The sequence below is a fragment of the Somniosus microcephalus genome, chromosome 11 (genome assembly GCF_052327205.1).
Source record: "Somniosus microcephalus isolate GS21.2 chromosome 11, FLI_Smic_1.0, whole genome shotgun sequence".
Classification (NCBI taxonomy): Eukaryota; Metazoa; Chordata; class Chondrichthyes; order Squaliformes; family Somniosidae; genus Somniosus; species Somniosus microcephalus.
This window is the reverse complement of record NC_140997.1, coordinates 193,770,497-193,785,226: the sequence shown is the minus strand read 5'-3', so window position 1 is coordinate 193,785,226 and position 14,730 is coordinate 193,770,497. Positions and strand designations below refer to the sequence as shown.

The following is a 14,730-nucleotide window of genomic DNA, read 5'->3' as shown; positions in this document are numbered from 1 at the left end:
TTGCCAAATTGGGGGAGGGATAGCCAATACTGAGAAGGACTGTAACAAATTACAAGAAGACATTAATAAACTTGCAGAATGGGCATATAATTGGCAAATGAAATTCAACACAGATAAATGTGATGTATTACATTTTGGTAAGAAATATAGGGAAGTCACATATTACTTGGACAATAAGAATCTAAATGGGGTAGAGGAACAAAGGGAGCTAGGAGTGCAAATACACAAATCACTAAAAGTATCGACACAGGTTAGCAAGGCCATAAAAAAAGCAAACCAAGCACTAGGGTTTATTTCTAGAGGGATAGAATTGAAAAGTAGGGAAGTTATGCTGAACCTGTATCGAACCTTGGTTAGACCACACTTGGAGTACTGTGTGCAATTCTGGTCACCACATTATTAAAAGGATATAGAGGCACTGGAGAGGGTACAGAGAAGATTTACAAGGATGATACCAGAAATTGAGGGTATACCTATCAGGAAAGGATGAACAGGCTGGGTCTCTTTTCTTTTGAAAAGAGAAGGCTGAGGGGTGACCTAATAGAGATCTTTAAAATCATGAAAGGTTTTGATTGAGTGGATACAAAGAGAGTATTTCCACTTGTGGGGAAGAGCAAAACTAGAGGCCATCAATATAAGATAGTCACCAAATAATGAAATAGGGAATTCAGAAGGAACTTCTTTACCCAGAGAGTGGTGAGAATGTGGAACTCACTACCACAGGGAGTAGTTGAAGCGAATAGTATAGATGCATTTAAGGGCCGGTTAGATAAGCATATGAGGGAGAAGGGAATAGAGGGTTATGCTGATAGGGTTAGATGAGGAAAGACGGGAAGAGGCTCGAGTGGAGCATAAACACTGGCATAGACTGGTTGGGCCGAATAGCCTGTTTCTGTGCTGTATATCCTATGTAATCCTATGAATCTGAGTGCACATTTTTGTTGAAACACTGATTTACCTTCTTGTTATCATCCAGTACTGTGTTCATGCTTTCAATCCACAGGGTATCAATAGGTCCGTCAAATATCACCCACTTACGGTCAGGAGTTTCTGAAGAAGCAAATTCTCGGAAAGTATTTGCAACAATGCCGTCAGTCCACTGTAAATGGTGGAAAAGTAAAGCTTAGTGAAGATCAACCATCAAATGGAAATATATGTTGATTTGCTAGGTAAAACTATTCCAATTATAAATACACAAATAATTATAAATTTGTTTATTTCAACAAGTGGAATTAATTATATTTTTTGATTTGAATTTTATTCACCTCATCCCTCTCCCCATATCCATATTTCTCAATGGAGCTGAATTATTTAAGTGGAGGCCAAGCACTTCTCCTCAGAGGTGGAAATGTCACTATGATCATCTTGAACATTTGGGTCACAGCAAGAAGCCTGGAAATATGTTGTCTGCCCACCTTCTTGGCTACAGTTACATAACCTGGGAAAAATATAACTTGGGGTGCACAAGAAATTTTGATCTTGTTTAGATAGTTAGGGGGAAAAATTCAGTTGGTTTGCGCCTCCCGTTAACGCCTTAAGAGGGCGTTAATGGGGCGCAAAGCAACTAGCACCCATGCACAGCGATGTTTGCGCCGTTCATGAAATTGACTAGACATTTTGCGGCGGTGCTAAACACTACCACCACGATCTCCTGCGCCCGCAGATCGTGACGTCAGTCGAGTGTGCAACGCCCCAGTAGCGCCCTGGACCAGATATTGAGTGGCGCCCCCTGTCTTACCACTTGCCACTAGCAACAACAGGTTGAGGGGAGCGTTTTGCAGTCAGGAAGGGACTGGGGGAGCGCTATTTAAAGGCAGCCACTTCCTGCCTTTTTTTGTCAGTGAAATGTTTCCGCCATGCATTCTGAGTGAAAGAGAGAGACTGCAGGAGATATTCAAAGCTGTATTGAGGAGTTTTGGGTGCTGAGCAGCACTTTGCAGGTTCTTTTTGATTTGATCTTCCTTGCATCGATTTAGAAGAGATTATGGGGGCTGCACTCTGAGCTCTTTCCCTTGGCCTCTCCATTGTTCTTTCCAACAGATTTGATGTACAGGTCTCTCCAGGCCGAGATTCAAGGCTGCAATGAGCAGGGTGTGGATGGAGAGCAAGATCGACCCTCCCCTTTAAGAATTGGCCGGCGCCAGTGTGACTGTGTTCCATTGCTGACTGACATCACATGAGCTTCGCTAGCGCTCTGAGGTAGTGCCTCGCTCCTCGGCGTTAGCGCCTTAAGAGAGGTGTGTAGCGCCTGATTTAGTGCTCCAATCACCACCAGGGGCGATAAAAGCCAAGTTTGCAGGCGATAATTAGTGCCAGGCACTAAACTTTGCGCCCAGCCGATAATCGCGCCCCAAACGGGGCGATACTGAATTTCTCCCCCTTAGACTTAAAGAAAATTTAAGGAATTTTTCCGCATTCATTTCTTGGTTGCATAGTTTGTATTTTTTCTCTGCTTTTATTTGATAAAATTGTAAGCAAATATGTTTCTAAAATTATACTTTGAAAAACACAAATTCCTTAACGGGAAATAAATACTTAAACCTAGGCAAATTTAGGCACTAGGCAAGCTCCCAGAAGATTGTAGCCCAAGCATGCAACTGAATAACATACAAAAAAAATCCCTGACTCTGCATTCAATTGTTTGCGAGTTAGAGCACTCATAAATCCCAACAAAGCATGTTACTAGACTGGCAGGTCTTAACTCATGACTTGGTGGTTAATGCAGGAAATACTGAGAAAGAAATCACATCTAATATGTACAGAGTGTCCACTAATGAAAACAAGAAAACATTGTGGAAGAAACAGAACCATTACAAAAGGACACAGAAGGGTGAGGGTTTTTTTTTCTTATTGATTCCTAGCCATTATTTTAACATTTTCCCCTTTTTGTTTTGTTCAGGACTAATTTTAAGTGTGGTGATTCTCTTTCAAACATGGATCCAGGTTGTATCTGGGAGCCCTACGTAAATTATTTGTTCCCAAAATGAAATTACATAAATCACTTACCTCATGTGAGACTACATCGAATTGTCCAAAGAGCTGGCCCATGGTAATTGATTTGGGATTTACAGTTCGATAAACAACTTTTTCCTCCTCATTCAAACCACGTTCATTCATAAGTGTCAGTGTGTCTGCCAACACATGCAAAATCTTGGTCTTTCCAGCAAAAGGCTCCCCCACAAGCATGAATCTATTTAATGGAATTAGCACAAATAATTTGACAGTTTGCTTTACATAGTTATGGAAGCCACTATAATTCTTGAAACCTTTACTAGATTGCATGGAGAGCGCCCCCTGATCTATCCAGGAAATGGAAGTGGGACTTAAGAATATCGATGGTCTGCTCAGCTATCATTCAAGTAATACACATTATTGTATCTGTTTTCAGCCTCTGTCCTCAGATGACAAAGTAATGTCTTCAACCATGTCTTCTATCAGTCATCCTTACACACCGCTGTGGCTAAGCAATACAGGTATCCTGGATGGCCCGAGAAGAAAAGAATAGTGGCTGCTTCCCAGGTAGCATACATTGACATGCATAATGAGGTGGCTTGCATCACTCACTATCTGTGAGTGAATTAAATCCTTTCCTGTTGACAAAATTGATGATAATTTCAGATGGGGACTTTATTGCAACATGGGGTGGCATTCATTCTCTCTCTCTCTCTCTCATCTATTATCAGGGACAGAGTGATTGAGCAATTGGACAGGTATAAGCCAATCAGAGAGAGTCAGCATGGATTTGTGATGGGTAGATTATATCTGACTAATCCACTTGAATTTTTTGAAGAGGAGTGTCTATGGACGTTGTCTATATGGACTTCCAGAAAACATTTGATACGGTTTCGCACAAGAGATTATTAGCAAAACTGAAAGTGCACAGAATTGGAGGTAACCTTGTGACATGAGTTGGTAATTGGTTGGGAGGTAGGACACAGAGGGTAAGAATAAATGGAATGTACTCTGATTGGTGGGATGTGATAAATTATGTTCCCTAGGGATTGTATTGGTGAGCTGTATATTCGAGTTTGCAGATGACACCAGGTTAGGAAGAATAGTAAGCTTTGTAGACGGGAGCAGGAAGTTACAAAGGTACATAGATAGATTAAATGAGTCGGCAAAACTGTGGTAGATGGAGTTCAGTGTGGGGTAATCTACTTTTGATCGAAGAAAGATAAAACAAAACAATTTCTTAATGGTGATGGACTAGGAACTGTGAGGAGAAAATGGATTTGGGTGCCCTGATACACAAATCACTGAAAGCTAGTGCACAGGCACAAAAAATAATCAAAAAGGTTAATGCAATGATGGTGTTCACTGCAACGAGGCTGGAATAGAAAGAGGATGAAGTGATGCTTCAGTTGTACAGAACCTTGGTCAGACCCTATCTGGAGTATTGCGTACAGTTCTGGGCACCGCACCTCAAGAAGGATGCATTGGCCTTGGAGGGCTGTATTGTGCAGATTTATCAAAATGATACTGAGGCGTCAAGGGTTAAATTATGAGGACAGGTTGCATAAACTTGGCTTATACATCCTTGCGTTTAGAAGATTGAGGGGTGATCTAATTGAGGCATTTAAAATTATAAAAGTATTCAATAGGGTAGGTACAGAAAAGCTATTTTCTCTAGTGGGGGAATCCAGAATAAGGGGGCACAATCTTAAAATTAGAGACTGGCCATTAGGGAGAGAAATCAGGATGTTCTTTTTCCACACAAAAGGTAGTGGAAATCTGACATTTTCTCCCCCAACAGGCTATGGATACTGGGTCAATAGAAATTTTCAAGACTGAGTTAAATAATTTTTTGTTGGGTAAGGATATCAAGGGATATGGAGCATAGAAGGGTAAATGGAGTTGAAGCACAGATCAGCCATGATCTGACTGAATGGTGGAACAGGCTCGAGGGGCTGAATAGCCTACATTTGCTCTTTTGTGATGTCCAAAACCAGAGTTAGGCAGAATCCCCAAAAGCTGCCTACTTTTACTTTTATCAAATTTCCCCCTTCTCTCCTGAAGGAGACTCATACTGATTTCAGCTCCAACACTGCTCGCAGTTCTTATTCAAATGACTGTTGTTCAAATATAGAATGATATAGCACAAAGGAGGCCATTCAGCCCATCTTGCCTGTGCCAGCTCTTTGGTAGAGCTATCCAATTAGTCCTATCTGCTCTTTCCCCATAGCCGTGTAAATTTTTTCCCTTCAAATATTTATCCAATTCCCTTTTGAAAGTTACTATTGAATCTACTTCCACTACTCTTTCAGGCAGTGCATTCCAGAGCACAACAACTTGCTGCGCAAAATTGTTTTTCCTCATGCTGCCTCTGGTTCTATTGCCAATCACCTTAAATTTGTGTCCTCTGGTTACCAACCATTCTACCAATGGAAACAATTTCTCCTTATTTACTCTATCAAAACCGATCATGAATTTGAAGACCTGAATCAAATCTCCTCTTAACCTTCTCTGCTCTAAGGAGAACAACCCCAGCTTCTCCAGTCTCCACATAACTGAAGTCCTTTACCCCTGATACCATTCTAGTAAATCTCTTCTGCACACACTGTAAAGCCTTGACATCCTCCCTAGAGTGTGGTACCCAAAATTGAACACAATACTCCAGCTGAGGCCTAACCAGTGTTTTATAAAGGTTTAGCATAACTTCCTTCCTTTTATAATCTATGCCTCTATTAACAAAGCTAAGGATCCCATATCCTTTGTTAACAGTCTTCTCAACTTGTCCTGTCAGTGTCAAAGAATTGTGTACATACACCCTCAGGTCTCTCTGTTCCTGGGAAGGGGAGGGGGTGTTGTGGGTGATTGAGGAGTGGACCAGGGTGTCACAGAGGGAGCGATCCCTACGGAATGCTGAAAGGGGAGGGGAGGGGAGGGGAAGGTGTGTTTGGTGGTGGGAAGGGGTGAGAGCAGAAGTGCGGGAAATGGAACAAACACGGTTGATGGCCATGTCAACCACGGTAGAGGGGAACCCTCAGTTGAGAAAAAAGGAATACATACTGGAAGCACTAGTTGTGATAAATCCAGAAAGTGGAACAAGGAACTCAAAGAGGCTAGATGTTAGAATTAACACGAGTACTTTATTAACAACTGGGAAACACGTTTACAGACAGCCTGCATCAGCATCCTGGCATTCCACCTTGTGCTGACCTATACAGGAAGCAAACCTCTGACCTTAACAGGAAGCAAACCTCTGACCTTAGTAGCAGCATTGGCTACAGCACCACCTGGTGGATAACCTTAATCATAACATCCCAGATTACTATATCCCTCCCCCCTTAAGATTTCAGTATGAATTTCGTAACAAACAACCACTCCTGAGGGTCACATACTGAAGTACAAAGGGATCTGGGGGTCCTGGTGCACAAAACCCAAAAGGTTAGTATGCAGGTGCAGCAAGTGATTAAGAAGGCCAATGGAATGTTGGCTTTCATTGCTAGGGGGATAGAATATAAAAATAGGGAGGTATTGCTTCAGTTGTACAAGGTATTGGTGAGGCCGCACCTGGAATACTGCGTACAGTTTTGGTGTCCATACTTAAGAAAGGACATACTTGCTCTCGAGTCAGTACAAAGAAGGTTCACTCGGTTAATCCCGGGGATGAGGGGATGGACATATGAGGAGAGGTTGAGTAGATTGGGACTCTACTCATTGGAGTTCAGAAGAATGAGAGGCGATCTTATTGAAACATATAAGATTGTGAAGGGGTTGGATCGGGTGGATGCGGGGAGGATGTTCCCGATGATGGGTGAAACTAGAACTAGGGGGCATAGTCTTAGAATAAGGGGCTGCTCTTTCAAAACTGAGATGAGGAGGAACTACTTCACTCAGAGGGTGGTAGGTCCATGGAATATGCTGCCCCAAAAAGCTGTAGAAGCTACATCATTACATAAATTTAAAACAGAAATAGACAGTTTCCTAGAAGTAAAGGGAATTAAGGGTTACGGGGAGCGGGCAGGAATTTGGACATGAGTCTAGGTTCGGATCGGTCATGGCCCTGTGGGTAGCGGTGCGGGCCCAGGGGCCGTGTAGCCTGATCCTGCTCCTATTTCATGTGTCCATTTCTGTTAGATTCAGGAGATGGTTCTGTGATAGTGGATTGGCGGTTAGGATCAGTTCAGCCATGATCTTATTGAATGGCGGAGCAGGCTCGAGGGGCCAATTGGCCTACTCCTGCTCCTATTTCTTATGTTCTTATGTTCTTATAAGGAGTCTCCATTCATCATGTTCCATACTTGATGAATCTAACAGTTCAGTATCAATCTCTCTGGTGGCTTGTGAGCCCTTTGCGAACGTCTAACAGTAAAGTCCCTGCTTATTTGTGGTGAAGCCACCAGCTGCTCCTGAGCAGTGCTCAGAGTATCTGACTCTGCAACGATGGTTTCGTCTTGACGGATAGGTTCCTGTGGAATTATCTCTGTCCCTGGTGGTAGCACCACAGGTGCACTTGGATAACTGGGGGCAACCCTGTCTTCAGTCATTGCATCTGGAACCTTCATTTCAATTTCCCCTTGTCTGGGAAGTATCTGATCTACATGTCTGTGTACTACCCTACCATCTCCCAACATGACCTTGTATGATACTGGACCTGTCATTGAGTCTATGAAGCCAGGAATCCACTTTGGTCCATAACTGAAATTCCTGGTAAGGATCACATCTCCTTCTCCAAAACTTCGGCTCTTTGTTCTTTTGTCATGGTTCTCTTTTTGTTTGTTTTGTCTGTTTTCCATTTTCCTTTTTAGGTCTGGGTGGACAAGGTCAAGAGTGGAGCGTAGTCTACGACCTAATAACATCTCAGCAGGAGAGAGTCCTGTGGTGGATTGAGGTGTTATTCTGTAGCTGAACAAAACCCGTGACACTTTGGCTGCTAAACTCTCTTCTGCACTTTTTTTCATCATCTCCTTAAATGTTTGTACGGCTCTCTCCGCAAGTCCATTCGAGGACGGATGATATGGAGCAGAGGTCACCTGCACTATGCCATTTTTTCTCAAGAACTCTTTTGTCTCTGTACTCACAAAACAAGTGGCATTGTCACTCACCACGATCTCCGGCAGCCCTTGATTACTGAAGCTCCGACGCAGGCAGTCTATAGTAGTAGTGGTGGAAGCAGAATTTACAGGATAAACATCCATCCATTTGGAATGTGCATCAATGATTATTAGGAACATCTTCCCCATGAATGGACCCGCATAATCTAAGTGCAATCTTCTCCATGGTTTATCCGGCCACTCCCAGGGGAGGAGAGGAGCCGCTGCTGGTGCCTTCCGGTGTTCCTGATAAGTGCTGCATGTCTTGACTAGATTTTCTATCTCCTCATCTAGCTTTGGCCACCACAAGTAACTCCTAGCCAAGGCTTTCATATGCGAGACCCCAGGATGACACTGATGTAGTTGCTCTAGGATAGACTGTCGTGCTGGCTGTGGAATAATCACTCGTGCTCCCCACAACACGCAACCATCCTGCACACTCAGCTCTGTTTTCTTGACACTGTAGGGTGTGAAGTCAGCCCCTTCCGGATGCTGTGGCCATCCCCTCACCACATATTCTCGAACTCTAGATAGTACTGGATCTTTACCTGTCCATGTTCTTACTTGCTCTGCAGTCACAAGTGCCGTGTCAGTGTCCTCCAACATCAAAACTCTGTCCTCTGGAGCTGCGCGGATAGGTGTGCCCAGCAGTGGAAGACGGCTCAAGGCATCTGCGTTCCCATGGTACTTGCCCGCCTTGTAGACGATGACATACTCATATGCCCTCAACGTCACTGCCCACCTCTGGATCCGGGGTGACACCATCTGTGGAACTGCTTTCATTTCGTTGAAAAGAGAGAGAAGAGGTTTATGATCGGTGCATATGGTGAACTTCCTGCCATATATGTACTTGTGGAACCTCTGTAACCCAAACATTACTGCTAACCCCTCTTTGTCTAACTGGGAATAGTTTTTTCCGCTGGTGTTAGAGTTCTGGACATAAGCCCTATTGGTCTTTCAGTTCCATCTTCCATGCAGTGTGAAAGAACTGCCCCCACCCCATAAGGTGAAGCGTCACAAGAGAGAATGATGTCTTTCTCTGCATTGTAGTGAACCAGCACGTCCGACGACAGCATCAGTTTCTTGGACTGTTCAAATGAAACCCCCTGCTCCTCTCCCCACTGCCACTGTGTCTCCTTGCACAGTAGTTTGTGAAGAGGTGCTAACACAGTTGACAAGTTTGGTAAAAACCTGTTATAACAGTTCAGCAGTCCCAGGTAAGCTTTTAACTCAGCCACATTTGTAGGAGCTGGGGCGTCCTGCAGTGCTTGTACCTTCTCCTTGAGTGGATGGAGCCCGGTGGCGTCCACTCTGTATCCCAGGAACACTGCCTCATTCCCCAGGAAAGTGCACTTACTCCTCTTGAGCCAGAACCCTGCCCTCTCCAATCTCTGTAGTACCTCTCTCAGAGTGCTCAGATGCTCCTGGTCGGTTCTTCCCGTCACCAGAATGTCATCCAGATAGATGGAAACATGTGGAATCCCTTGCAGTACACCTTCGATTGTCCTCTGGAAGATAGCTGGACTAGATGAGACACCAAACGGTAAGTGGTTATATGTAAACAAGCCCTTGTGTGTATTTATGGTGACATACTTCTTTGATTCGTCATCCAGTGTAATCTGCAAGTAGGCATGACTCATATCCAACTTTGTGAATTTCTTTCCTCCAGCCAGGTTTGCAAAGAGATCCTCTGTTTTGGGAATAGAATACTGCTCTAGGTTGGACACTCAATTGACAGTCAATTTATAGTCTCCACAGAGTCTTACCGAATTGTCTGGTTTTAAAACAGGTACTATGGGAGCTGCCCAGTCCGAACATTTCACCGGCTCCAGTATGTTCTCTTCCTCTTTCCTGTTCCTTGAATTAAACTTGAACCGCTGTACAATCTTACTAGGCTTAGGGTTGAAATGTTCTTTTAGCAAAGCCACTAATTCAACAAATGATTTGTCTCCAGGCTTTTCAGGACTGAGCAGATTTTTCATCAAACTGTAGGTTTGGCTTCCCACTGAACTAAGCAGAATGGCTTTCCTTTTTCCGGCATCATTTATTTCATTTGCTTTGAAAAAATAACCCAACACTTCACAGTATTCTTCCCAGGTTTGTGCTTGAATATCAAAAGTGGAAACCGTTCCTACCGTGGTAGCCATGCTCTCTTCCAGCTTGTAGCTAACTTTAGCTCGTGATTTTGTTGTTTAAACGTCCCGGCAGACTTTTCTTCTTTATGCAGGGTCCTTTAGTTGCCTCGTCGCCAAATGTGAAAAATCCAGAAAGTGGAACAAGGAACTCAAAGAGGCTAGATGTTAGAATTAACACGAGTACTTTATTAACAACTGGGAAACATGTTTACAGACAGCCTGCATCAGCATCCTGACATTCCACCTTGTGCTGACCTATACAGGAAGCAAACCTCTGACCTTAACAGGAAGCAAGCCTCTGACCTTAATAGCAGCATTGGCTACAGCACCACCTGGTGGATAACCTTAATCATAACATCCCAGATTACTATACTAGTATAGAAGGTGGCACCGTCAGAACAGATGTGATGGATGGTACCTTCCCACGGCACCTTCCCGTGCAAGCGCAGGAGATGCAACACCTGCCCTTTTACCTCCTCCCTTCCCACCATCCAGGGCCCCAAACACCCCTTCCAGGTGAAACAGCGATTTACTCGTACTTCTTGCAATTTAGTATACTGTATTCGCTGCTCACGATGCGGTCTCCTCTACATTGGGGAGACCAAATGCAGATTGGGTGACCGCTTTGCAGAACACCTCCGTTCAGTCCGTAAGCGGACCCCAAGTTTCCGGTCGCCTGTCACTTTAATTCTCCGCTCCACACCCACTCTGATCTCTCTGTCTTCGGCCTCTTACACTGTTCCAATGAAGCTCAACATAAGCTCAAGGAACAGCACCTCATCTTTCGATTAGACACTTTACAGCCTTCTGGATTCAACATCGAGTTCAACAATTACAGACCACAACCTCTGCTCCTATTTTTTCACATAGCAGATGTTGATGATTCTGCCATTCCCATTTACACCTCTTCCAGCCCCATATTTTGTTTCTTTAATTGTCCCATTACCATCTCCTTTTCCTTTGTACTATCATACCTTTTGTCATTTAATCTCTCCTGCCTTCCACACTACTACAGACCTTCCCTTTAGTTCTTTCCTCCCCTCCCCGCTTTCCCTGCCCCTGCCACTTGCTTAAAATCTGTTACATCTCTAACTTTTTCCAGTTCTGACGAAAGGTCATCGATCTGAAATGTTAACTCTGTTTCTCTCGCTACAGATGACATGCTGAATATTTCCAGCATTTTCTGTTTTTATTTCAGATTTCCAGCATCTGCAGTATTTTGCTTGTGTACTCCCTGGAGGAAAGGATGTTGAGTGGTGAACTCCATGAAGCGTGAAAGTAAAATAAGCTGTCAGTTTTAATTAAATCATTAACTTTCTATGCTTAAAGTATCAGATTTATGGAAATTGACTCTTGTGCACATCCTTTCAACAACTGAATCATTGACATACTGATTAACCACGTTCCTTTTAAAAAAAAATACTAACCGATCAATGGCATTGCTTGCAACCACTAGAAATTTGGCTGTGTAACGCCCATTGTTTGGGTGCTAAATGGCTTCCTAAGCTTCCAATATGGTGGGCAGGAAGCAATGTTTATTATGAGCCGGAAATGTGCCGCCCACCATATTTATAGGCAACGCTATTGTAGTCAGGAGAGCAATGTGGCAGCAACCACCAAAATCCTGAGCCGCAAGAGATCTCAGAGATCAGCTCATCAAGGAGTACCTCACTTTAAACCATCCCTCCCATCCCCAGTCCCACAATCCTTACCACTGTCCTTATTACCACTATCCAATTGCCTTCCTTCAGTCCAGACTTATGGGTCTTGCCCTTACTTCACTACAAAGATAAACATCAACAGTTAATCCAGAACAAATTTATCAGACAAATGATCCTTACCCCACCCTGCATCTGGCTTCAGCCACTCGTCCCAGCACACACACACACACACTCCCCAGCCATTTCTTACTCCCCACACTCTGCTCCACCACTGGTCATTGCTCCTTCAGCCATGGTCCCCATGTTCTAGAACTCCCTCCCAAAATCTCAATGCCTCGCCACCTCCCTTCTTGCCTTCAAAGGCTTTCTTAAGATCCTGCTCTTTGATTGTGCCTTTGTTTCTTCAATCTAACTTTTTTTCCCTCCTCTTTTTATTTCCTCCTCAGTGTCAATCTGCTTAGAAATTGTTTTCTATATGAGAAGTACAATATAAATGCAAGCTGTAGTTGTGTTATATATAAGATGGTTTTAATAACTGAAATAGGTGAGTAAATCTGACTTTTCAAGAGCTGCCACAAAATATCAACATTAGAGTGAGGAACGATATATACAGTCAGAGATTATTTCAATTATGTTGTACAAAGCTGAAACACCTAAATGCTTCGTTCTCACTCACCCATGTCTCACAATCATCATTTCATAAGTCTGGATCATTTTAGCCAGGAAAGGCTTCACTGGCTGCACGTCTTGCTTGCTGCAGCATTCAATGGTACAATCAAGGAAAAGCTAAATGAAAAAGAAAAGATACAAGAAGTATTATTTTATTTACAGAGGATAAAGAAAGGATCCGAGGAAAAGAAGATCTAGTAAAGAAAGGGGTGGAAATAACTTTTCAAAAATGCATGTGGCAATGGGGAGGAACCTAAATAAGTAAAAGAAAATGGTATTCATTAGATTTTTCTCATTGTGATCTGCTACCATAAATAAAATTAATTTCTAGGCATTTGATTCAAATTACATAATCACTGAAAAAATTCCTACCCGGTAGTCAGCTTCAGGAAGTTCAACACCTGGAAACAGATCACTTGTGATACCATTGAACAATGGAATATCATGTGATAGGAACTTGGGCTCATTCACATCCTTGATTGATCGCAGCAACTAAAGACAAATGGAAATATGTTGCTTTCAAGTTATTTAAACAGAACTATTGTGGTTGGAACAAATACAGATGAAAACACACTTCTACAAGATAAATAACAATATTCGTTGCCACTAAAATGTAAAGTTATTTATTGTCTCCATTTAAATAAAAAACCTAAATAGGTCTCCTTACAGTATTTACCATTTGATGAGATACATGAAGCAGTGTAAGAGTTGATAAGCATGGGCTTTCAAGGTCATGCAGACCCTTTCATCAGGTAACATAAGCAAATGAATAGTAATGAAGAAAATAATGGCACTAAAAAGAGTGACAAATCCCCAGGATCAGATGGTTTTTATCCCAGGGTTTAAAGTAGTTGAGAACATTGTAGATGCCCTAACTATGATCTTCCAAAGATCTCCTGATTCAGGAACCGTTTCTTTATATTGGAAAAATTGCACACGCCACTCCGCTATTTAAGGAAGGTGAGAGAGGGAAACCAGGGATTATAGACTGGTTAGCCCAACATCTGTTGTTGGGAAATTACTAGAGTCTATAATTAAAGATGGAGTGACTGAAAATTTTCAGCTGATCGGGGAGAGCCAGCATGGATTTGTAAAGGGTAGGTGAACCTGATTGAATTTTTTGAAGCAGTTGATAGGGGAATGTCTATGGATGTTATTTATATGAACTTCAAGAAGGCATTCAATAAAGTCCCTCATAAGAGACTTAGATAAAGTTGAAGCTCATGGAAATGAGGGCAAGTTAGTGACCTGGTTGGGAAATTGGCTGAGCAGCAGGAGACAGAGAGTAGGGATAATGGGGAGCAATGTTGCCCCTAATTTTTTTGGGTGCGTGACCCCTTTAAGGGGCTGCATGGCCCATTCACAGTTTTGCGCATGCATGAAATTTTACATTGGAATAGCTGGTCCCAGGCTGTGTAGGACCGGAAGTGAGCTGCGCATCCGCGCAGCTTAGAGGGAATGTTGATGGGCAGGTACTCCAATTGGCAGGATGTGACTAGTGGCATCCCACAGGGATCTGTGTTGGAGCCTCAACTATTCACTGTATTTATTAACAACTTAGATGATGGGATAGAGAGCCTCGTATTCAAGTTTTCCAATGACACAAAGATAAGCGGCATTGTGAGCAGATATTAATAGATTAAGTGAATGATCAAAACTGTAGCAAATGGATTTCAATATAAGAAAGTGTGAGGTCATCCACTTTGGACCTAAAAAGGATAGATCAGAGTACTTTCTAAATGGTGAAATGCTAGAAGCAGTAGAAGTCCAAAGAGACTTAGGGGCCCATGTAAATAGATCATTAAAATGTCATGGACAGGTACGAAAAATGATCAAAAAGGCTAATGGAGTGCTGGTCTTTATATCTAGAGGACTAGAATACAAGGGGTTAGAAGGCACGCTGCAGCTACACAAAGCCTCGGTTAGACCACACCTGGAGTACTGTGTTTAGTTCTGGGCAACACACCTTAGGAAGGATATATTGGCCTTGGAGGAAGTGCAGCGTAAATTTACTAGAATGATACCTGGACTCCAAGGGTTAAATTACGAGGAGAGATTACTCAAACTAGGGTTGTATTCCCTGGAATTTAGAAGATTAGGGGTGATTTGATTGAAGTTTTCAAGATATTAAGGGGAACTGATAGGGTAGATAGAGAGAAACTATTTCCGCTTTTGGAGAATCTAGGACTAGGGGATATAGCCTAGAAATTAGAGCCAGGCCTTTCAGGA

General features: G+C 42.9%; 1 protein-coding gene across 1 annotated transcript in view; it reads right to left on the bottom strand.

The window, feature by feature from the left end:
* dnah12 (dynein, axonemal, heavy chain 12) overlaps nt 1-14,730 on the bottom strand; it is a 429,714-nt gene that overhangs the window by 264,975 nt on the left and 150,009 nt on the right. Inside the window, exons 28-31 of the mRNA XM_086001602.1 lie at nt 12,874-12,993; nt 12,509-12,618; nt 3,007-3,190; nt 959-1,099 (exon numbers count right to left, since the gene is read on the bottom strand). Coding sequence (XP_085857728.1) covers nt 959-1,099; nt 3,007-3,190; nt 12,509-12,618; nt 12,874-12,993 — 555 coding nt within the window. The remainder of the gene's footprint in view (nt 1-958; nt 1,100-3,006; nt 3,191-12,508; nt 12,619-12,873; nt 12,994-14,730) is intronic.